Source organism: Myodes glareolus, chromosome 19 (genome assembly GCF_982192425.1).
Source record: "Myodes glareolus chromosome 19, mMyoGla1.1, whole genome shotgun sequence".
Classification (NCBI taxonomy): domain Eukaryota; kingdom Metazoa; phylum Chordata; class Mammalia; order Rodentia; family Cricetidae; genus Myodes; species Myodes glareolus.
Genome location: NC_142044.1, coordinates 63,186,731 through 63,210,014, shown reverse-complemented (window position 1 = coordinate 63,210,014; position 23,284 = coordinate 63,186,731). Strand labels below are relative to the sequence as shown.

Here is a 23,284-nt window from a genome sequence, read left to right as displayed (position 1 = left end):
CAGCTAGGTAGACAAGGAAAGCAAAGGGAGAGAGTTTGACAAAGCATGGACTCCTGGCTTTAGATCTGAATTTCTGATCAGCTAGGTAGAGGGAGTGGCTGCAGGTGCACCTCAAGAGTTCTTGTGTTCAACCAGGTAGAGTGGTGCACGCCTTTAGTCCTAGCACTCAGGAGGCAGAGGCAGGCAGATCTCTGTGAGTTCAAGGCCAGCCTGGTCTACAAGAGCTAGTTCCAGGACAGGGCTTTTACACAGAGAAACCTGGTCTGGAACACACACACACACACACACACACACACACACACACAGTTCTATAGCAGTTAGCGAGAACCATCAAGACTGTTATTATCTATTTTTCAGAATGAATTTGAACATCCGATCCTGCTGCCTCCACCTCCCAGTGCTAGGATTATAGACATATGCCATGGCCAGATTTATCAAAACTTTTTCTTTGGCCATGCATGGTGGCACATGCCTTTAATCACAGCCTGTGCTTGGGAAGTAGAGGCAGGTGGCTCTCTCTAAACTGGAGGCCTATCTGGTCTATACAGAGTGAGTTCCAGGACAGCCACGGATGTGTGTAGAGAGATCCCATCTCAAAATAAAGACATAAATAAAAAAATAAAAAACAACAAAGAATTTTTTAATCAAAAATAAATAGAAACTTTTTCTGACCTCAACCAACGAGGTTTCTAAATAGCATTTCAATTCCTTGTAATGACTTGCGTTTTCAATGTTACATATACAAGTATGAGTTAAATAGATTTCGGAATCTCTTTGTGCTTTGAAATATACCTACAGAATAGTCTTACTCTCTGTCTGTGGACACTGTCAGTACTCACCAAGATTAGCTGTCTTAAATTTTTAGATTAGGATGTCCATTTTACACAAGTACTTCAAACATGTCAGGTTCTAATCTACATGGGAAGTAGAAAAAGACAAGATCTCCTGAGTAAATCGGGAGCATGGGGACCTTGGGAGAAGGTTAAAGGGAAGGGGAGAGGAATGGAGGGGAACAAAGAAAAATGTAGAGCTCAATAAAAATCATTAAAAAAAAATTTAAAAAGTCAGGTGTGGTGTTGCAGAGGCAAGTGGATCTACCTAAGTTCAAGGCCAGCCTCAAAGCGAGTTCCAGGACAGCCAAGACTACACAGAGAAACCCTGCCTCGAAAACCAAAAATGAATGAATGAATGAATAAAATACTCAAAAATTTAAAAAAAAAAAGGACTGAAAGATAAAATTAAAGCAAAGCAGTGACGGCACACACCTTTAATCCGAGCACTCAGGAGGCAGAGGAACAACTTGGTCTACAAAGCAAGTTCCAGGACAGCAAGGAACTTGTTACACAGAGAAACCCTGTCTCAAAAAACAAACCAAACAATAACAACAACAACAAACATTCTACCCTGTGCCAAGCAGCTCTACTACTGACTATAGCCAACATATGGGCACCAAGAAAGATAAGAACATTCACGAGTCAAAATTATAAACAAATCTACGTGTCCATCAACAACACAACAAATGAATTATCACTGCTATAAATCTAAGTATTGTGTACAATGAAAAAGAAAGCACTCCTGCAACTCACATGAAACAGAACAAACTCCTGCAAGGGAAGCTAGAACAAAAGGAAACATTCCTAAGATATCACTGAAGTAAATGCAAAAGGGGGCAAAACCTGGCGGTGTTCCCAGAAGTCTGTACCTATGCTGGGGAAACGCCACTGAGGACAGTTCTTGATAATGAAGGTGTTTTTCTTCTTTTTTGCTGTTGATTTTGTTTTGTGACCCAGGCTGGCCTCCAACTCACTAGAAGCAGAGGATGACCTTGAATTTCTGGTCTTCCTGTTTCCAGCTCCAGGTGTATACTAACACAGGCAGTTTTATGGGTGTTGGGGATCTTAGGTTTCCTGCAGGATAGACAGACACTCTACATACTAAGCCACATTCTTAGCCAATGTTTTCCTTCTAGATCACCATAGTAGATTCACAGGCACAGTCCTTTTGTAAAAATGCCATGTAAATTCACTGAACTACAGAACTCGGTTTTATGAACTTTGAAAAACTATTCTGAGTACTAGCGAGGTGGCTTAGTGATTAAGAGGCCTGTCTGTTCTTTCAGAGGATCTGGGTTCAGGTCCCACTCACATTTGAGGGCTTATAATCGCCTATAACTCCAGTTCCAGGCTAGTCGGGGCTATAAAACCCCGTCTCAAAAAAATAAATAATGAACAAACAACAGTGAAACCTGTGTGGCTCTTTTTTTTCTTGGTTGTTTTGCTCTGTTCTTGTTGGTTGGTTGATTTGTTGAGATAGAATCTGCCCAGCGCTATGATTAGAGGCAGGCACCACCACTCGTACCTGCACTGCATTTTCATACTTGCTCCTAGCAAGGCCAAGAAGAACTTACCCGTTCTGTTGCTGTTTCTAAGTAAATATCTAAGTGGAGAAGTAACGGAGAAGAACATATAGAATTAATGTTTACAGCTGGGTACTGGAATTAATAATTAACTGGATGTGCATATTCTTCCTCTTTATCGTTAAGCAGGTGGCATTTCTACAGGAGGAGAAGATGCTGGAAGACTGCCTTCACCTTAACTTACCCATTACAATCTACCTTAATGGAGGTGAGAGCCCTGAAACCATTTCACCACAACCATCCCACAAGAAACAACCAAAAATTTGTTCTGGCTACTGTGGTTCTTTTCCTTTGTAAGGCCAAAGCCAGAAGAGTGTCGTCATGGGTCTGATTAAAGGTTTGGAATGTTCTAGCACCTGTTCAGTTCTGCTGATGAACAACACATGCACAGCATGGTAAAAACCAGACAGGACTTAACAAGTGAGGTGTATCAAACACAGGCTTTGTTATTGTCAAGGTTTCTAGGTGTGGTTGCTGCCCAAGTGTCACGGATCGCGCATCTGAGTCAGTCACCCGTTCTCCCGTCTGCGTCCCTCCTCGCACACCTCACCTCACACGGTAGGAACATAACCAACACTATACACAGGCAGGTCTGGGTAAAACAGAGCAAGTTTGAGAGTGGCAACTAAGGAATTGTGTTTGTCCTCTTAGAAGGAAAATTGAAGACAGGAAAAGCTAGTACCAAAATACACATTAACACAGATTAAAAAGATTTTGGGAGCATGTTAGAAGTCCAAGATAAAGCCAAGCGGTGGTGGCACCCACCTTTAATCTCAGCACTCAGGAGGCAGAGGCAGGCAAAACTCTGTGAGTTTGAGGCCTGCCTGGTCTACAAGAGCTAGTTCCAGGACAGGCTCCAAAGCTACAGAGAAACCCTGTCTCAAAATATGAAGAAAAAAAAAAAGGAAGAAGTCCCAAGATAAACACGGTGCCTAGCCAGGGTCTTATGAGGCTCTAGCTTGGGCTCACTGCATATGTATGACACTTTCTTTCGTGAGGCACAAATTCAAGAGGAGGAGTCAGGTTCCAGAAAGTTCCAGACCTAGAAAGGTGTGAGACAGTCTGCAGTCACACACCCTTTTAGACTTAAAGATTTCTGAGGATGGTCCAGTCCACAGTGATGCCACTGTAAGCCATGACAGAGTTAAACCCTCCCAAATTGGATTCGTAGTTCTCCATTCCCCAAACAGAAGCTGTTGGTGACTGCAGGACACTCCCCCCAGCATAGAGAATTCATAAGCCATCATCACCAGTTTGTAGGGTAAAAGCTCTCTTCAAGTTCAAGAATAGCAGTTCTTCTATTTTAATAATGCAGATTTTAATCCAAACCAAAACCTCTACATCACTTACTATAAGACCCTGATTCTAATTCAAACCAGGCACATTAGGATCCCTTTACTTATTAATTCAGTTTTAAAAATAATAGACTAGACATAGTATTTTGGTCGGTTTTGTCTCCATTTTAATCTCTTACTCCATATTCTAAATGAGGGAAAGCTGACATTCTCTATGACAAACTTACAAATATGTCTCTATCAGTCAGGACTAAAATCTATCTCCTCATAAGCTTTTCCAAGGCAGGGCACAGAAGCAGGCATTTGTTCGGTAAAACAAAAAACATTTCATAGAAATGAAATGCTCACAGTTTAGAAATCACTGTGAGCACTAAGAATTTTATATCTCAATCTCAATCTCTACTTTCTAATCTCTTGAGCCATTCTAAGACTGAGTTATTACCATGAGACTTTCTTCACCCACCCTAACTCTGAAACTTGACTTTCCTGAACTAGCCTGGCACCGTGGCCAAATTGTTTTCACATTTCACAGTGCATGTTGCTGCAAGGAGACGGTGCGAGTGCGGAGGACACCTGGGATCCCTCCAAACCCAAGGCTTAGGCTCTTTCATAAGCCCAGCTGTGGAAAACTACGTGCAGTCTCTCGTGTTCAAGCAAGTTCCATTCTCAAAATGTAACTGCTGCAGCGATCATCAGACAATCTCCAACCCATTCTTATCTCATGTCTAAATGAATGCACACCTACAATTACATTTCAGAAACATTCCAGAGGCCAGCAGGTGACAGTTATCAGAGGGTGTACACCATTCGAGACAACCCAATCAAAGTGCTCCCTGTAGCTTAGAAATGGTTAACTTTTAAAATTGACTGGGGGAGGAGGAGTGTAATGTCATACTTTGTATGTGTAGGTCAGAGGACAACTTGCAGGAATCAGTTCGCTCCCTCCATTACACAGGTCCTGGAGAGAAGGAGCCCAGGTCTGCAGGCTTGTTGGCAGACACCTTAAGCACAGAAATGGTACTCCTTATTAAAGGTTTTTCTGATGGATTTCTCTGAGTGTCATAGTTTATCAGTCCTGTCACCAGTGATCAAAACTGAGTACAATTTTTCTGAGCCATGCCATGTTGACAGATGCCTCTCTCTGCCACTACCTTTAACCCAGAGTGATATAGGAAAACTATTATCCCAAGCATAGTGTGTAGTTTAGACAAAGAATACCAAAACTCCACAACCTAGCCCTAGCAAGGAGAGGCCATAATTAAATGGCAAAGCACTGTCTACTATATCTAAAGTTCTGGGGTCAATCTCAAACACCAACAGGAAGGGAAAAAAAAGGTAGAGCATGCTTCAGCCTGGAAACAAACATTCAGCACTAAAACAGAACACACTTACAATCTGGATGCTTTACTACTTTTGAGGAGATCTCCTAAGACATGTTTGTTTCATTTTGTTTTGTTTTTTGAGTTTCCAGGTTGCCCTGGAAATCACAGTGATCCACCTGTTTCTGCCTCATTCATAACCCAGAGCTAGGATTAAAGGCCACAGTACCACCTCTCATTTAAATTTTTCACTTCTGAACGCTTTATGTTTTTTACTTTTGTTTTTTCCAGTGCTGCTGTGGAATATTTGTTCACAGAGACATACCGAGACTGTCAATAAAGTTTATCTTAAATCAGAGGGCAGAGTTAGTGACCAGATGACCAGAATTGGTCATAAATGTTTTGGAGGACCCAGAATACAGATAGAGAGACAGAGGAAGTAGTAGAAAGGGGCTTAGAAAGATTCACAGGCCCTTTCTGATTGAGAAAGTAGCTTCTCTGCCACTTCTCTGAGCAATCAGGTTCTTACCCTAATGTCTGACTCTAGAGTTTTATTTAATAGAACAATATAAGTAAACACTTCATCTGGCACCCCACATTGGGTGCCAACTATAGCTGGACTTTCCTGTGGGATGTCAGCCCCCAAATAATGACATGGAGACTTCTTGTTAATTATGAAAGCTTTGCCTTTAGCTCAGGCTTGTTTCGAACTAGCTCTTACAACTTAGCCTATTTCTATTAATCTACATCTGTCACGTGGCTTTTGCAACCTCTCTTCCATTTTGTATGTCTGACTTGTTCCCTGTTGAGCTGGTGCCTCCTGCATGGCTAGATTCATCCTGAATTCCCCACTCTGCCTGGAAGTCCTGCCTAACTACTGGCCATTCAGCTCTTTATTAAATAAAACAGGTGCCTTAGGTAGGTGAGACAAAACATAGACACATCTTCACACACAAATATCCTGCAACACAGTGCAGACAAAAAAATATGAGTTGTTGATAGAAAATGATGAGGTAAATAGAAAGAAGAAATTATTAAAGTTATGAAACTCACAGCAACACACCATTCCAGTTCGAAGAGAGGCACCTGAAACAGACATGTGCCGCAGATGACCTGGACTACAGCTAGCAAACAGAAGCTGCATGGTGTTCAGTCCTAACTCAGAGTCCTCTGGTCCTTGTTCTGTAGTCTCCAAGGAAGACAGTAAGTGTTAAGGAATTTTCGAGACAGGGTTTCTCTGTATAACAATCCCAACAATCCTGAAACTTGCTCTGTAGACCAGGCTGGCCTTGAACTCACAGAGATCCACCTGCCTCTGCCTCCCAAGTGCTGGGATTCAAGGCCTGAGTCACAACCACCCAGCTAAGCAATTGTTTTTTTAAAATCTAAGAACATCAAACAGTATATTTAAGGGACTATGCAAAAATACAAAAATGCCATAATTTTTAATCATTTATAATTTCCCATCCAAAAATTGCTTACATTTTCTGCTATGTACAACACATGGGGAAAATCCAAGACTAACAGTGTAGATAAACACTTTTAACTATGAAGGAAATATATAAGAGCACTCACAGTTGTAATATTTAAAGTAACAGAAAACCCAGAAATAAATTCTAAGGAGCCAGGTATGGTGGCACACATCGTTAATTTCAGCACTGGGAAAGCAGAGGCAGGCAGAGCTCTGAGTCTGAGATCAGCCTGGTCTACACAGGGAGTTCAAGGACAGACAGGGCTATCCAGAGATACTTTGCCTCAAAAAAAAAAAAAAAATAATTCAGGTTGATGGCTATGCAGAGTGTAAGGAGAAAAACAAGTCTATGGGCCCTAAAGGGTACTTTAAAGTTTCAATACTGAAACTAAATTACATGTATAGCAGTGTCTAGTGGACAACCTTCTCGAACTGTGAACACACATTATCTATGTTCTTTTATATACAAAGCTGCACAATAACACTGTAAACATCTAGGAAAACCTACCCAATTCCAGAAGAGAAGCACACAAGCTACAAATGCTCACAGGGAAGTTACTCACGCTGACCTGGAAAAACCACATTTAAATGGCCTATGAAGAAGCAACAAACCCAGAAGGGCAGCAAAACCCTGCCCTTCAGAAATTAGAAGAAATCTTTAAAAACTTTTAACTAAGCATGCTCAGAGAAGCTGGGAAGAAGGAGCAGGACTTGCTGAGAAGAAAGGCCAGTCCCCTGCTGTGGCCTGATTACAAGGGCCTGCCTGGGTCTTGAAGCCTCAGGACAAAGTTGCTCCAGAAAATCCCAGAGGCAAAGGCTGAGACGCTCTAGTGCTGTCCCCTCCCAGGCAAAGCAGCAGATTAGGGGGTTAGGACACAGGGGAAGCAGGGCTTCCTCAACCACACAGCAGGGACCAGTGGGAGAAAGAGACCCTGGCAATAATAATGCAGTAAAATTTAAAAAAATAAAGAAAAAAGAGAACCAAAAAACAAAAATAAAAAACATTGCTACTTTGAGGTAACCATGGTGGCTGACACCTGTAACCCCAGTTTGCAGGAGACAAAGGCAGGAGGATCACAACTTCAAGGCCATCGCAGGGCCAGGGAGACCCTGTCTAAAAACACCTGTGCTGCTTCAGCTCCTCCAGTGTGGGTCTTTATAACGATTTCTGTTTCTAATTTACATCTGTATTGGAGAACGATTTATAAAATAAACAAGTTTATGGTTTATTTTGTTTGGGAAAGCTCAGAATCAAACCCAGGACTCTGTGCATGTGTAGCTACTGAACTATATTCCCAACCCAAGAGCAGTACTGTAAAAAATAGACATATTAAAGACTTTCTGATCAGGCAGGCAGTGGTGCACACACCTTTAATCCCAGCATGCAGAAGGGTAGAGGCAGATGAATTTCTGAGTTTAAGGCCGCCCTGGTCTACTGAGTAGCAGGACAGCCAGGGCTACACAAAGAAACCCTGTCTCAGAAAAAAAAAAAGAAAAGAAAAGAAAAGAAAAGAAGAAAAGAAAAGAGAAAGACTTTCTGGGCTAAGTCAACTGTCAACTTTGTGAAGGACTACAGTCTGTCGCCCACCTGGTATAAAGTAAAATGAAGCAAACACAGTGCTAAAGAGAGAAACCAGCGGTGATAAACACCCACTCGTAACCCCAAGACTGGAGAGACTGAAGCAAGAGAATCAAGAGTTGATGGCAGCCTTGGTTACAGTGAGGCCATATGGAAGGCAGATGGGGCTGGAGAGTCGCTGCTGCTCTTCCAAAGGACCCACACAAAGGCTCACAGCCACCACTAAGTCCAGTTCTAGGGAATCCAATGCCTTCTTCTGGCTTCCATCAGCACCAGCACTGTATGTGGTGCACAAATAGTCAAAACACTCATTCACATAAGCTTAAATTAAAAAAATTGTTTTAAAGAGGGAGGAGAAAGAATTTTTGAAAGGTAAGGACTTTATAGTTTAGCAGGCATGTTCTTCATGTTATCTTCATTCCCAGTTTGGGGCTGTTAGTGGCAGTGGCTGCTTGAGCCAGTCCCACTCTGTGGCCCTAGCAGGCCTAGACTCACTAGGTAGACTGAATGGTCTTAGACTCTGAGATCTGTATGTCTGCCCTCCTATACGCTGTGTTTGATGAATTCTGTCACTGCCCAGAATCATTCCACTTAAAAAAAAAAAAAAAAAAAAAAAAGTAAGAAGAGAAAACTTTAGCTGTAAGAAACACATCGGTGGGGTAAGAAGAAGAGTTAGCGGGCCCTGAGTCAGAGCTATTCTCACTGAGTGCAGAGGGCTGGGTGATAAGAGACTGTACTCCTTTTTCTATGACCCAAACAATAATAGTTCTAGGTTCCAAAAGCAATATTTACTTAATAGTGATGTTACAAAAGCTATGGAGTCTAAATATTTGGCATAATTTGCACACGTAGCATCAGGACTAATTAACAAACAAAATAAACATGAACACTGTTTCCTCAGATGACAGAATAATCACAGGACAGCACAGGTAGGAGGTGACGCGTCCCGGGCCAGGATGTGACAAAGCAGTCTAGGAGTGGAACATACCTGCACCCCAATGCTGGTGAGGATACTGAGACCCCTCAAAAAGACAAAGGGAAAAAACAGAGGGGTGCAGGCTGGAGAGATGGCTCAGTGGTTAACAGCACAAGCTGCTCTCCCAGAGCGCACACATCAGGCGGCTCACAACTATCTGCATCTCCAGCTCCAGAGGGTCCAACACTCTCTGGCCTCATGGTTGTATCTGTGGTACGCATATACACACAAACACATAAATAAGAATAAATAAATAAATCCTTTTAAAAAAAAACTGGCCGCTGGGCAGTGGTGGTGCACACCTTTAATACCAGCACTTGGAAGGCAGAGGCAGGCGGATCTCTGTGAGTTTGAGGCCAGCCTGGTCTACAGAATGAGTTCCAGGAGAGGCTCCAAAGCTACACAGAGAAACCCTGTCTTGTGGGTAACGGGGGCGGGGGAGGGGGCACTAAAAAACAAACAAACAAAAAAACCTATTAAAAAAAAAAAAAAAAAAACCTGGTCTACACAGTGAATTCCATGCCAGTCAGGGGGAAAAAAAAAACACACCTAAATTGCTAGTAGTCTGGCTTCAAACTCCTGAGCACAAATGACCCTCAGCCTCCTAAGTAGCTGGAACTATAGCTAAGGATGCCCACATACAGATTCAAAGTTATTTTAAGGTAGTGTCTCTCTGTAGCCTTGACTGTCATAGAACTCACAGAGATCCACCTGCCTTTGCTCCCAAGTACTAGGATTAAAGGTGTGAACCACCAGGCCTGGCTCCAAGTTCTTTTTCTAAAAAGAAAAAAAAGCATTTTTTTACTTTTATGCGTATGGATGCTTTGTTTGCACATGTGTCTGTGGACCATATTATGTTCTTAGCATCTGTGGAAGCTAGAAGACAAGGTCAGATCACCTGGAAATAGAGTTAAAATGGCTGTGAGCCCTTGTGTGGGTGCTAGGAATAAGACCAGCAGCCAGTACTCTTAACCACTGAACCATCTCTCCAGTCCAGATTCAAAATTATTGAAAGATGTTTTTTATAAATCTCAGTAAAATGAGAAATGGGTCCTCAGCTTTCCGATGGCAAGCGACCACATGATTTGTTGTCCAAGTTTTCCTCGAAGTGCTGATGAAGTAATTTTTCTTCTGCAAAATGAGTGGTCAATTGTGGTGCTACTTAACTAACAGCAAAAGCTGAGATTCTAGGGAGGTGGAGACGGTTTTCTACCACCCATAGAAACTGGTTACAATGATGCCAAGTTGCAGTCATGATGCCTTAGTCACTTCTGATTGCACTTCTGTCTGAAGGAAAAGTCCTTCCATCTCTGAAAAAGAGCAGGTGCTTTCCCCTACAGAGAATTAAACACGGTATGTAGGATCTGGAGCTACCTTCAGCCAATGACCCATTGAGCCTGTCCTTTCTGGAGGACGCTCTCCTCAGGGAACACGTCCTAGCATATGAGAAGAGTTCAGCTCAGCCACCTGTCCTGCTTGTAGAACTCACTCTCAGAAGCCTATTTACTGAGAGCAAAAGAAAACCAAACAGATTGGTTGGGTTATTTCACTCCAGTCCAAGTCTAAAACGGTGTAAATTCGTCCTTCCTATTCTTTTTCCTTCCAGAAAAACCCTGAAAAATAAGTAGTCTTAAACTTGACTAACTGAAATAGAGCATTGGCCAGGCAGTGGTGGCGCACACCTTTAATCCCAGTACTCAGGAGGCAGAGGCAGGTGAATCTCTGTGGTTCAAGGTCAGCCTGGTCTACAAGAGCTAGTTCCAGGACAGGCTCCAAAGCTACAGAGAAACCCTGTCTCAAAAAATCAAAAAAAAAAAAAAGGGCTCTGTAAGCAAGTAAGCAGTGTAATATCCCCTAACACTAGATAAACCTGATAGACAATACAGTCACGTCTCCTGTGACTAGCCATGACAGCACACATCCTCTTTCTCACTGTTACCTTTACTTCTACATTATCTGAGAAACAGGTTTGCTACAGCTGGGGAAGTCGTTTCCTGCTGAGTGAATCAGAAACAAATCACAGGAAAGAGCCTGACGGGGACCTGAGTGCTGCCATTTCACTCGGAGCTCAGTTTCTTTTGGTTTTCTCAAGAAGGGACAGCAAACCACTGTACTCCACTTTCCCCCAACTTCCCAAGGCACCAAGGATGGTCTTCACTGCTTGTCTGGCAGAATGAGCCAGCGCGCACACAGGGGTGCGGATCCTCCGTGGCTCAACCACACCCAACCTGCAGACTGAGACTACACACGGCTTCCTGTCTCACCTGCTCTTACTCACCCTGTCTGGCACAGCCTGGCCTCGGCTGCGCTTACGTAGCAGTCATTTTAGAAGGGCTGGTTTGTTTCTGATTTTTAGTTGGTTTGTTTGTTGCTGTCTGGGTTGTTTTGTTGTTGTTGTTGTTGCTGTTGTTTTCTAGTTTTTAAAGACAGGGTTTCTCTAGCCTGTACTGGAACTAGCTCTATAGACCAGGCTGGCCTCAAACTCAGAGATCTGCCTGCCTCTGCCTCCTGAGTGCTGGGATTAAAGGCGTGTGCCACCACCACCTGGCTTTTTTTTTCCTTTTTTTTCTGTCTTCACAAAACTTTTCCCAAAAATATATACACTCACTCTTTGCTCTTTATTTCTGACTGACAGAGTAATCACAAGGCCATCGAGAGAGGCCTCTCAACTTCCTCCTCTACCACTTATAACCATCTGCCTTTCCTCTCTCCCTGATGTGGTCACTCCACTTTACTGACTCAAGAGGACCACGCTGCAAGTCCCCAAGCCTCTCTACTCCAAATCTAGCATGCTCAAGTCTCTCCTGTTTGGGCAGCAGAAACATAACCGTGCCTACCACACCGGAAGCTCTTTCTGTTCTTGTGAGGTGGACAAGGGTCCTGCACCCTCTTTCTAGTGGGGACAGACAAGGAAGAGACACACAGATAAGCTACCACTTTATCTCCTCACAGCCAGGCTGTGCTCCTGCCGGCCTCACTTCCACTTCTCTCGGCTTTGCATGCTTCACCAAGAGGAACCCAACATGCTGTAGTCTCCACACACAATCCCTGTCCCCAGGGCCACCAAAACCGCCTGCAATTCCAGCATGAAGACTGCCTTGAGTTTAAGCCAGCTTAGATCACAGTGGGAGTACCAGTCCAACCAGGGCTATGTAGTGAGACCGCTTCCCAAAAAAGAAACACAACCAACAACAACAAAAGAAGCTCAGGCAAAAGCCACCACTAATGGTCTCCTTCGCCTCTAAGTTCAGTGGCATTTTATGAATCTACTTTAGTCAAGCGGCCTCAGCAACTGGACTCCTAAGGGAATCCCCATTGCTTTGCCCTTTCTCTCACAGCCACCTTCTTTTCCAGGTTCCTTTTCTGCAGCTCCAAATGTTGGTACTTCCCAGAGCTCTGTTTTCTTCCTGCTGCACAAACTCTCCTAGGACAAACTCCATCACACCCATCACAGAGGGGCAGACTGAGGAACACTGGGCGCACCTGCAGGTCAGAAACTCTGCCTGCTACAGACCTTCAGCTCTGTGTCCTCACCTTCAGTGAACCTGGCTCTATCTCCCCTCTCCCCAGAGCTAGGCCCTTCCCTAAGTTAGGAACAGGGCCAGCCAGGCCAGCTCTCTCTTGATGCCCAGAGCATAGTAGTCCGTTAGATTCCTCCGCCAAATCTCCTGTCTGCAGCCCGCTTGCTTCTCCAGTCAGCAATTCTGCCTCCTTAATTACATGTCTCCACTCCACCTTCCCTAACCTCACTGTGGGGGAAGAGGCTCTAGCAGCCTCTAGGGGAGCTTCCTGCCCTTGCTCTCTGGCCTCAGTCTTCACCAGTTAGGGTCACTACACACTGTATCTATCCTACGTGAATGGTGCCCTTTATCACGTGACATAGGAGCCTAAAACCATCCTGCTCGAGGAAAGGACTTAGTCTTTCCATTCTTTCCTAAGAAAGGAACACGGAATTGACTGGCACAGGACTTATGAAGTGGCCAGCCACTAAAGCAAACTGGATTCATTACAAACCTTAAACATTAAGAATTCATTTTCTTAGAGTTTCTTTTTTCCTTCTTCCAATGTGTGTGTGTGTGTGTGTGTGTGTGTGTGTTTGTGTGGGTGTGTGTATGTGTGATATGCACGTGTGTGGCACACATGTGTAGAGCTGTACATGCATGTGGGTACACCTGATGCTGGGAATTCTCCTCAATTGGTTGGCTCTTCCATCTTTATTCAATGAGGCATAGTCTTTCAATCAAACCCAGAGCTCAATGATGTTGTGGCTAGTCTCCCTAGGCAGCTCGGTCTGGGGATCCCCAGCTTTGCTTTCTGAGGTTGGATTGGGCTGTCACATCCACACAGTACTTACCAGGCTCTAGGGTGCAAATGCCAGTTCTCATGTTTGATGACAAACTACTGAGCCATGCACCAGCCCTTTATCTTTTTTATCTTTATTAAAACAGTAATATATTCTACCAAACTTTAATTAGATCAACATTCCAAGATGTAACATGTTATCCTATAGAACTGAATATCTGCAGTACATCAACACAGACCCCCACTAGAAGTCATGACCACCTGCATCCAGCTGAGAATACATGGTCCACAAAGCAGCCCCAACCTTCATCAGCCTTCAGCCATCCTGCGTACAGAGACATTGTGGGTACTGGACTCTAGTCACAAATGTTGTCACAATTCTGAGACACAATCTAGTCCTTCCTCCATAGTCACCTGCCCAAAACTCCTACTGAGCCCCAATGGCACCATTTCCCATAATACTACAGGGACACCAATACCCTTCATCCAAGTGTCTGTGTCTCCTCTGGGACGCACACTTACTGCATTTATTATGCAATAAAGACACTATTTGCCAGCAGTATATGACGCATACCTATAATCCCAGCACTTGGGAGGCAAAGGCAGGTGGATCTCTGTGAGTTCCAGGTCAGTCAGAACTACAAAGTCAGGCCCTATCTCAAAAATCAATAAATAAATAGAAATGTGTAAAACTAGAGACTGGAGAGATGGTTCGATGGTTAAAAGCACCAGAGTGCTGGCTGTTCTCTAGAGGACGAGGGTTCCATTCCCAGCACCCACATGAAGCTCATAACCAGTTAACTCCTCTCTCACTCCAGTCCCAGAGGATCTGACACCTTCTTATGATCTCTGTCAGCATGGCCTGCATGTGTTACACAGACATACATTCAAGCAAACACTCATACACTTAAAATAAATAAGTGAAGAAAAAAAAAAAAGACTGTGACTTTACTCCCAGGTGGAAGTGAAAGACCGTGAACATGTGACAACAGGGCTACACATCACACCCTATTCCACGGACGAGTGCTTCTTGTCAGCTCAGTTCTACCCCCATCACTGAAGGTTTACAGAGTGCAAGCACAAGGCCTGTTACATACTGAGCACCGGAAGTGACTGCACCCATACAGAGCACTAAGCTAGAGGACTGAGGATAGGGGAGCTGCCCACAGGACTGAATGGAGCGAAAGTTAACCTGGAAAAATGGCAGCATGAACCAAGGCCTGCAAGTGAGAAAGTGGAGCAAGGCTGGGGAGTAGAGAAAACGCAGAAGGAGCAGGAAATTAGAAAAGGAAGGCGCTTGGATTTTATCCTGTACATGGAAGAAGTCAATAAGACTGTTTTAACAAAGAAAAAAATGATATTTGGTTTGTTTCAAAATAATCACAACAGGACAGAGCAGGAAGGCCTGGGAGGAGAAAGACTAGCAGTAGGATGCATCAGAGAAATGGCAGACAGAGGCATCAGCAGAACCCAGGGCCCGTCTGAAGGCCGACTGTGAACTGGTAAGCTGCTATGATGGGAATACTGGTGAACTCCCCATCCCCACTCATGCTGGAGCTTTACTGGTAGGAGACAGGGTTTTCAGCTGGGAGTTAGGTCATGAGAATGGAGCACTCACAACTCTTAGAAAAAGGCTTTAGGAAAGCATGTTCACTCATTGAGGAAAGAGCTAGAAGGCAGCATCTCTGAAGCAGAGTACAGCCCTCACAAGAAGGAATGTGCTGGCTACTCCAGCTCCTTAACTTGTAAATGGTAAACAATCAATTTCTATTATATACCTATCATCCTGTCTACAGAATTCTGTTACAGCATCGGAAACAGTCTTAGATGATGTATTGGTTACTGTTTTGTTGCTATGACAAAATACCTGGCAGAAGGTATTTAAATAAATCCTTAAAAGAAAGGTTTATTTGGCTCACAGTTCAGAGGACACAGTCCATCATGGCATGGAAGGCATATGGCGGCAGACAACCACTGGCTCACGCCCTGGCAGACTAGACAGCACAGAAAGATGTGTGAACTTGTGTCTGTTTTCTTTCTTTCTTTTTTTATCCAGTCCAGGACTCCAGACTGTTATGTGCTACCCACACTGAAAGCGATCTTCCTACTTTCCCCTCAGCTAACCCTCTCTGGAGAAGCCTTTGAAGATACACCCAAAGGTCCATCTCATTAATTCACTGACTTTTTTGGTCCAGTCAAGTTGTAGTTTGCATATAATTGGCCCCCATGAGCTCATAGAGAGTGACACTATTAGGAGGTGTGGCCTTGTTGGAGGAAGTGTGTTACTGTGGGAGCAGGCTTTGAGGTCTCTTTTGCTTAAGCTTCCCTCAGTGTGATACTTGGTCAACTTCTTGTTGCCTGCAAGATGTAGGACTCTCAGCTCCTGCTCCAGCACCACGTCTCCTGCACATCTCCATGCCCCCTGCCAGGATGATAATGGATTAGACCTCTGAACTGTAAGCCGCCACCTCAATTAAATGTTTTCCTTTATAAGAGTTGCTGTGGCCATTTTCCTTCACAGCAGTGGACCCTAACTAAGACAGTGTCGACGATGAAAACTGAACACCACAGACAGAAAGCAGGCGCTCTGAAACAATGGCCATCTTTGGACAGAGGACTAGCTGTAGAGGAGTTGAGACAAGAAGAAGCTTTGGGTTTCCTAAGTGGTCCAGAGGGATACCAGTAGTATGCACACAGCAGAGGATCTCAGTGCTAGAGATTAACACCTGGGAGTCAACTGAGGGCCACTGACACCAGACGCCCTGGGCATGCGTGAGACTACTCTGTACGCTATATGTAAGTAAGATGACGAATAATGACAAGCTACTGAAGACACCTGCATCAGAAGCAAGACGGAGTGAGAAGCCAGAACAAAGCATGAGAACAGCCTGGAAACCACAAGGAATCAAGTTAAGAAGAGAGAAAATGTTGTTGAGACCATGATCCACAGAGCCAGGTATGGTGTTCACACTTGTAATCCCAGCATTCAGGAGACCAAAGCAAAAAGATTACCACAAGCTCAAAGTTACCCTGGACTACAGAGACCTGTCTGAAAAAGATTAAAAAAATAAAACAGCAAAGGACTGTGTCCAGCGCTACAGTAGTACCCAGAGGTACCCAGTCTGAAACAAGGTAACTAGCAGTCATGGAAACAGCTGGTTTGGTGGCTTAATGGGGCAGACACAGCGGACTGAGCAGTAAGCAAAGGCAAAATAAGAGACACAGGCAGGCCGGGCGGCGGTGGCGCACACCTTTAATCCCAGCACTCAAGAGGCAGAGGCAGGTGGATCTCTGGGAGTTTGAGGCCAGGCTGGTCTATAAGAGCTAGTTCCAGGACAGGCTCCAAATCTACAGAGAAACCCTGGGGGGTGGGGGGTAGACGGACACAGTCGGGATCTCCTCCACTCTAGACACATGACAGACACTCATGCAAGAATCTGGAAAGGGTTTGTTGTGTTTTCTCCCACCTTCCCCAGAAAAAAAAAAAAGGAATAACTATAAATGCTGAAGAGAAGGAGCCAAGAGTCAAGAAGTTACAAGAGAAGCTAAGCGAAAAGACAAAGGTAAAAGGATTAGGAATGAAGGGATACTTAAGGCAGGTCCCAAGATCCCACAGAGGAGGACAGGTGGGCAGACGGGACTGAGAACACAATAGGGGTGTGCACTTCAGACAGGGAGGACATGGTTCTTTTTCTGGAAAATGAGGGAAAGGGACTAAGGGTAGGAACTGAAGAGATGGTTCAGGAGGTGAAAGCCCTGTCTGTTCTTGCAGAGGACCTGAGTTTAATTCCCAGCACACACACGGTGGCTCACAACCATCCTGACTCCAGTTCCAGGGGACCCAAAGCCCTCTGACTGGCTGGTGTATATCCATACATGCAGGCATCACATAAAAAAAAAAAAAAAAAAAAAAACAAGTCCACACTTGGGAGGCAGAGGCTGGTAAATCTTTTTGAGTTTGAAGTCAGCCTGGTATACAATGGCGAGTTTCAGGATAGCCAGAGCTACATAGTGAGACCCTATCTCAAAACAAACAAACCCTGTTCACAGAAGTGCATCCACACTACACTGCACTTAATTTACCATCAACACATGAAACCTCCCACCAACAACCAACAACAACAAAGCGAGCTACTGATGTGTTCAGAAACATTAGCAATGACCCCAAAATAAGTAACATGCAAGCTTACCTGGTCCTTCAGCAAACTTAGAATGCAAAGACAATGAACATTGGAACGCTGGACTTAGCAAAGACTTCAAACCAAAGCTCTAGCTTCTGAAAAGACCAAAGGTCATTCTAGAGAGAGACCAGTGGGCCTGGACTACAGAGTTCAACAAGGCTGGCTGCATGTCAGCTCAAAGGAAAATATACCAGAAAACAGAAGAAAAAGCAAAAGAAGGTGCTCACCAGGCACACGGGGAGCTTAGGCCCATCCTGCTGGACGGTTGAAGCAGCCACACCAGCCCTGCAAGGCTACAGAAGCCTGAATCTCAGAACCACACTCATGCTAAAGCCAAGTGCCTGATCCTTCAGGCTCAGGTCCGTTCACATCACGCATATGGCAGACGATGAGTGAAAACAAACCAAGAGCTTCTCTGCTCCAGCCGTCCGCAGGAACAGTGTGTGTTAGAGCAAGGATCTATGCTATCAAGAGCACAACTGACGGGAGAGTGAGACCCTGCTTAGAGAAACCTCCACCATCTGAACTCATGCATCACTTCACAAAGGACCCTGCTCACAAGAACAGCCAAGTCACTGAGCATCTACCCACTGTTGGGGCAAAGAGAGGCTAACACGTGTTAACTGCCCCTACATGCCATATTATACCCAGCCCATATTAAACTTCCTTACAACTCTGGCTTCTACAGTTTATATTAAATGAAAAGCAGCTTAATTAATCAGAAAACATGTGACTGACAAAATATAAACAGATTAGAAGGGGCATTATTCCATATTTTGGCATAAGAGAGCAATGGAGAATTACAATAATGACTGTACAAACCCTGAGGAAAATTCTTTTAAATTATTTAAATTTAAATAAATAAACAGTTCAGGTGTGGTGGTGCATAGATTTAATCCCAGGACTTGGCAGGCAGAGACAAGAGGATCTCTGAGTTCGAGGCCAGCCTGATCTATACAGTAAATTACAGGACAGCCAGAGCTACACAGAGAGACCCTGTCTCAAAAACAAATCAATCTATGGGGGCTAGGCATAGTGGCTTCTAAACCAGCCTAAATTCTCTTTGCAACAAAGGGGAAAAAATAAGTAAAATCTACACGGCCTCACGGCAGAGCACTCACCGGGGTGATGGTAGAGCGCTCACCTAGCATGTGTAAGGCGCTGACTCAATCCCCAATACTCCAATAAAGAAAATCACACATTTTAAACACATGGATCTGGGGCTGGCCAATGGTTCGCAGGAAGGCATCAGCCAACAAACCTAACAACCTTAGTTCACCATTCAAGACCTGTATGGTGGGAGGGAGAAAACTGATCCCACTGTTCTCCTGATTTCCATTCACGCACATGAGCACACACAGACACACACATACACACATGAGCTCATGTGCATACATAGTATGTAATTAATAATTAATGTAATTTAATAAAAGTCTATAGGACTGAGTGAAGGTAGAAATCAGTGGTAGAGTGCTTATTTAGCATGCAGCAACATAAATAAAAATAATCTATATTCCAGACTTGAACTCTTGACGTCATGTATTTCAGTTGCGGGGGGGGGGGGGGGGGAGCAGTGTATGTAGCCTACAACTACATGAATTCGTGACACATGTGGAGGGAAGTGAGTCCCCGCTGCAGGTAAACAGAAAGGCTTTACAAATTTTCTGCTGGTGAAAGTTGACCTGCTCATTTCTGAGATTAAAATTCAGTCTGCCCATATTTCCCCTTTCTTTTCAACTCTCCTACAACTCCTAAGAAGGTGCCCTCTATGTCTCCGCCTCCAAGGTGGACTCTGTGCCACTTTCAGGACCTCAGAGACAGGGAATAAAACATGTAGGGACAGGGGGTGTGATGCTGTTCATGCCCAGAAGTGTCCAAACAAGAAAAGGGAGGCTCCCTTCCGGTAAGTGTTGTTTTATCTTAAATACCTTTCCAGCCGCCACCATCTCTGGGCTGTTCTCAGACACGGAAAGACTTGCTCACCCTCCAGCCTGCACCACCAGCGCTGGCCTAACACCCAGTGCTGTGCGCCTGCCAAATCACAGCCTTTGCTACCAACTACACAACCTTGTACTTACAGCTCTCTGATGCTTTTCACGGGAAAGCTTCCTCTTTCTTAGAAGGCAGCCCCTGCGCATGGCTCTATCATAGCCTTGTGTGACGATTTGTTGACTTTTTTAAGAGATGTCAGGCTGGCACAGCATCCTGCTCACCTCTGTATCCTCTGCACAGAGAAGGCAGCTGAGCAGCAGGCTGGCACTGTGAATCTGAGGACCGACAAGGCTATGCAGAACTGTGGCATAAACACTGAATACAGTGTTTCCTAGGGGGAAATCTGAGCAATCGCAACTCAGATACTGCAATGGTCCAGATCCCATAATATCACGGCTTGAGATAATGGTGCCCACTCTATGGGCAGAGTTAAACAAAATCCTTTAACCTTTCTGGGTCCAAATTTTCCCTGCTTTTAAACCGGGGGGAGAGGTAAATATACTTTTCTACTGGGGGGAGGGGTAAATATACCTGTTCTACCCCACCGAGAAGGTTAGTGATGTTCAGATGACAGTGCATAGGAAAAGCATCACACAACAGACGATAGGAGAGATTTAAACAGACAATTCTCATCAAGCCCATTACACCAAAGGGGTGAAGTCCAACAGAGCTTACTGTCAAGGGAGGACACAAGCAGATCCCGAGAAAAGATAGAAATAGGAACTATGTTAAGAGCCATATCCAACTCATCTATCAAGTTCATTGTAAATTCAGTTTCTAAATGGTTCTCCAGACAGTCCCAGGCTGTTAGTGCAGAAGCGGTCCCTGGTGAGCAGCTGGAGAAGCTGACCCATCACACAGCCTCTGCACAGGCTCTGCGGCAAACAGCCCAAAGGAGGCACCGACCTACATCTCACCCGATGTGTGATCAAAGCCTGCAGCAGAACACACACATGGACACACACGGATACACACACAAAGAAAATTCTCTGCCAGTAGTTTGCTCAGATTCTCCTACCTTTAGAACCAACTACAGCCTGAACCCAAGAAAAAAAACAAGGAAAGACCAAATCTGCCAATGTCAGCAAGGCGTGACAAACACAGAGGCCTTTAAAAGAAAAAAAAAAGCAAAGTTTGTCAGAACAATAATTTTGGAGAAAATGTTTTTTTGAAAAGGCCAGTTCAAAATATGCTCCAGATGTCACAAACACCACCACAGATTTGGGGACCCCTGCTGATGTCACAAATACCATCAAAGATTTGGGGATCCCTGGCTTATTTTAACTTCACTTGAACTCCAAATAGCATCAACCATCTGTGTACTTGAAGCAAGACAGACAGATGGCCAATACGCTGACATTGCAGGCTCAAGGTTTCCCGACTGTTATCTCCTTCTGGAGCACAAAGAATAAAATGCAGGCTAATGCAGTACAAATCCTTAAGAAATAAATTTAAACTACGCCATGTGCCAATCAAAACATCCTGCCTGGGAAAATAACCCATTCACTTGACCTTCAGATATCTAAAGGCTGCTGTCTCCAGTTTCTAAGACTTTCACACCTTTCTCAGAGAGCAGGGTGAGCTAATCAGTGGCAGCTCCTCGAAATAGGTCCTCAGAACAGTTCTCTCCACAGATGTCTAGAAACACCCCGAGTTGTAAACAGTCACGCAGAGCAGATCACATCCAGAGGAGCGCCCGGGAATGAAAGCAATCAGAACCTATTTTTAATCTCCCTCTCACGCAAACATCCAGCCAAACCTCCCTTTTTGGCTAATGAAAGCCATAGCTGATGTGTTATTTTAAAAAAATATATATAGTAACGGTTTTAAAAGATTTGAATGGAATTAATCAGACTTAATGACAACACTTTCACACAAGGACGACAAGAAAAGGAAACTCTTAAGGGAAACATATTTTAACAAGCTACTTCAACTGATTTTTTCTTTTAACTTGGTGACTGTTTTGACCAAAGGTATCACTGGGCAACCAGCCCAATGGATTCCTATCTTCCTAAGCACTTCCCAACTGATTAATTGAAAAATAATATGTTGGTAATTACATGCAGGTGAAGACACACCACCCTATACATTGGGAAAGCCTTAAAGTGTTATTAAAATTAATTATTTCCTTCAATTGCTTAATATTTGTAACACTCAAATTCATCCTGGTTTTTCACTGTAAGTGATTTTTAAGGGGAAAACCCCTTTAAAAAGCCATGATAAGTTAACAAAAGTCAGAACTGGAACTCTCCTGGGAACTTGGTCATATTCTTTCCCCCCACCCCATCAACAGTTTCTAATGCACTTGAAAAATAATGGTGAAGGCCTTTGGCAAGGAATTCAACAATATGTAACTCTGGAGACATAGGCAAAGTACTGACACCCAGCGCAGAGAAAATGCTGCTTTTGTTCAGAGGCCGCCTGCGATAAAAACAGGAACTTTACAGAGAGCTGATGGCAACAGCGCATTCCCTGATCACATGCCCACAGCCGGTATTGCGCTTCTCATTGTTGTCCAAGGGACTTTTCTAGTAACAGTGTCTAGATATAGTCCATGTTTTAAATTATCTAAATAAACCCAACCCTCCCTGTACTAATCCATTGTCAAAAGAAAGAGGGTGCTGGCCAGGATTTGCACGTAACCGGTAGCCACCTCTTCAAAGACTCCAAAAGATGATCAGATGCGGAAACCCAGCCTGAATACAGGTGCCAAGAAAAAGCCCTGCTGCCCCCCACGAGAGAAGCGGTCTAAAAGCAGCATCGGGTGTCTCTCTGGGTTATCGCCACTGCCTCTAACCTCGGACCCTCAATGGCTCCCCCGCTCCTTTCTCACGCCTGTCACTGGTGAGGCACCTCGCATTGTTAGAGAAGCAGGAAGAGATGGAGCTGCGGCGTTGCCCTGTGTCTCTTTCCGAAGGCAGGAGATGGGTGCAGGCGTGCGGCCCTTCCGGAGAAAGGCAGGGCAGAGGGGCAAGGTGTCAGCCGGAAGGCGCAGCTTTGTCTCGAGCTGACCCGTCTCCAAGTCCTGCTGGGGCCCCCAGGGACAACAATGAAAGCGCAGCCACGCTTCGCGGGTGGGGAGCGGCGAGCACCGCCGGCCCAGCCTCCCCGCAGGCCGCCGCCCGCCCGCCCGGCCCGCCGCGCGCCTACCCTCCGACAGCTCCAGCTCCAGCTCCGCCAGCTGCGCCCGCACCTCGGGGGGCAGCGCGGCCACCGCGGCCGGCGACGGCTCCAGGCCTCGCTCCGCCATCGCGGCTCCGCCAGCCACACTCCGGAAGACGAGAGGAGGCCGTAGGAGGGACGGACTGACGCGGGCCCCACACCCCGGTTACAGGATCCGGCTCCAGCCACCGAGAGCCGCCGGCGCTGCCGCTGCCGCCGCCGCCGCCGCCGCCATGAGCTGGAGTCACGTGAGCGCGCGGCCCCGCCCCCGTCCCGGAGGATGCCCCGCCCCGGAGGCGCAGGACTGGCGTGGCTACGGCGCCCTCTGCCGGCGGGCTTCGGGAGCGCAGAATGGAGTCGTCTCCTCGGCTCTGCCAGGGGAATCTACAGCAGACACACAGCACTTGCCTTCCAAACTCTCAAGCAAGGAATTTCCTCCGAGGATTTTGCCCTACTTCTTCCAGCCCCTTTCATCCCATAGAGCATGCCTCTGTCCTGTCCTTTCCCCCGCTTTGCCTAATGGACACCTCTCTAAGAGGATCTGCATAGGCCATACCATGTCCACCAGTTACTGAATTCCACCTGGCAAAA

At 45.2% G+C, this 23,284-nt stretch overlaps 1 protein-coding gene across 2 annotated transcripts in view; it reads right to left on the bottom strand.

Annotated features, from left to right (window-relative positions):
• The window catches only part of Dip2b (DIP2 acetate--CoA ligase B (putative)), a 181,750-nt gene extending 158,843 nt beyond the window's left edge, over positions 1-22,907 (bottom strand). Inside the window, exon 1 of one of the 2 annotated variants that reach the window (XM_085678591.2) lies at positions 22,682-22,907. In XM_085678591.2, the coding sequence (XP_085534717.2) occupies positions 22,682-22,781 (100 nt within the window). In that variant the 5' untranslated portion in view covers positions 22,782-22,907. The remainder of the gene's footprint in view (positions 1-22,681) is intronic. The other variant, XM_085678590.2, reaches the window with a different exon arrangement.
• Positions 22,908-23,284: the final 377 nt, after the last annotated feature.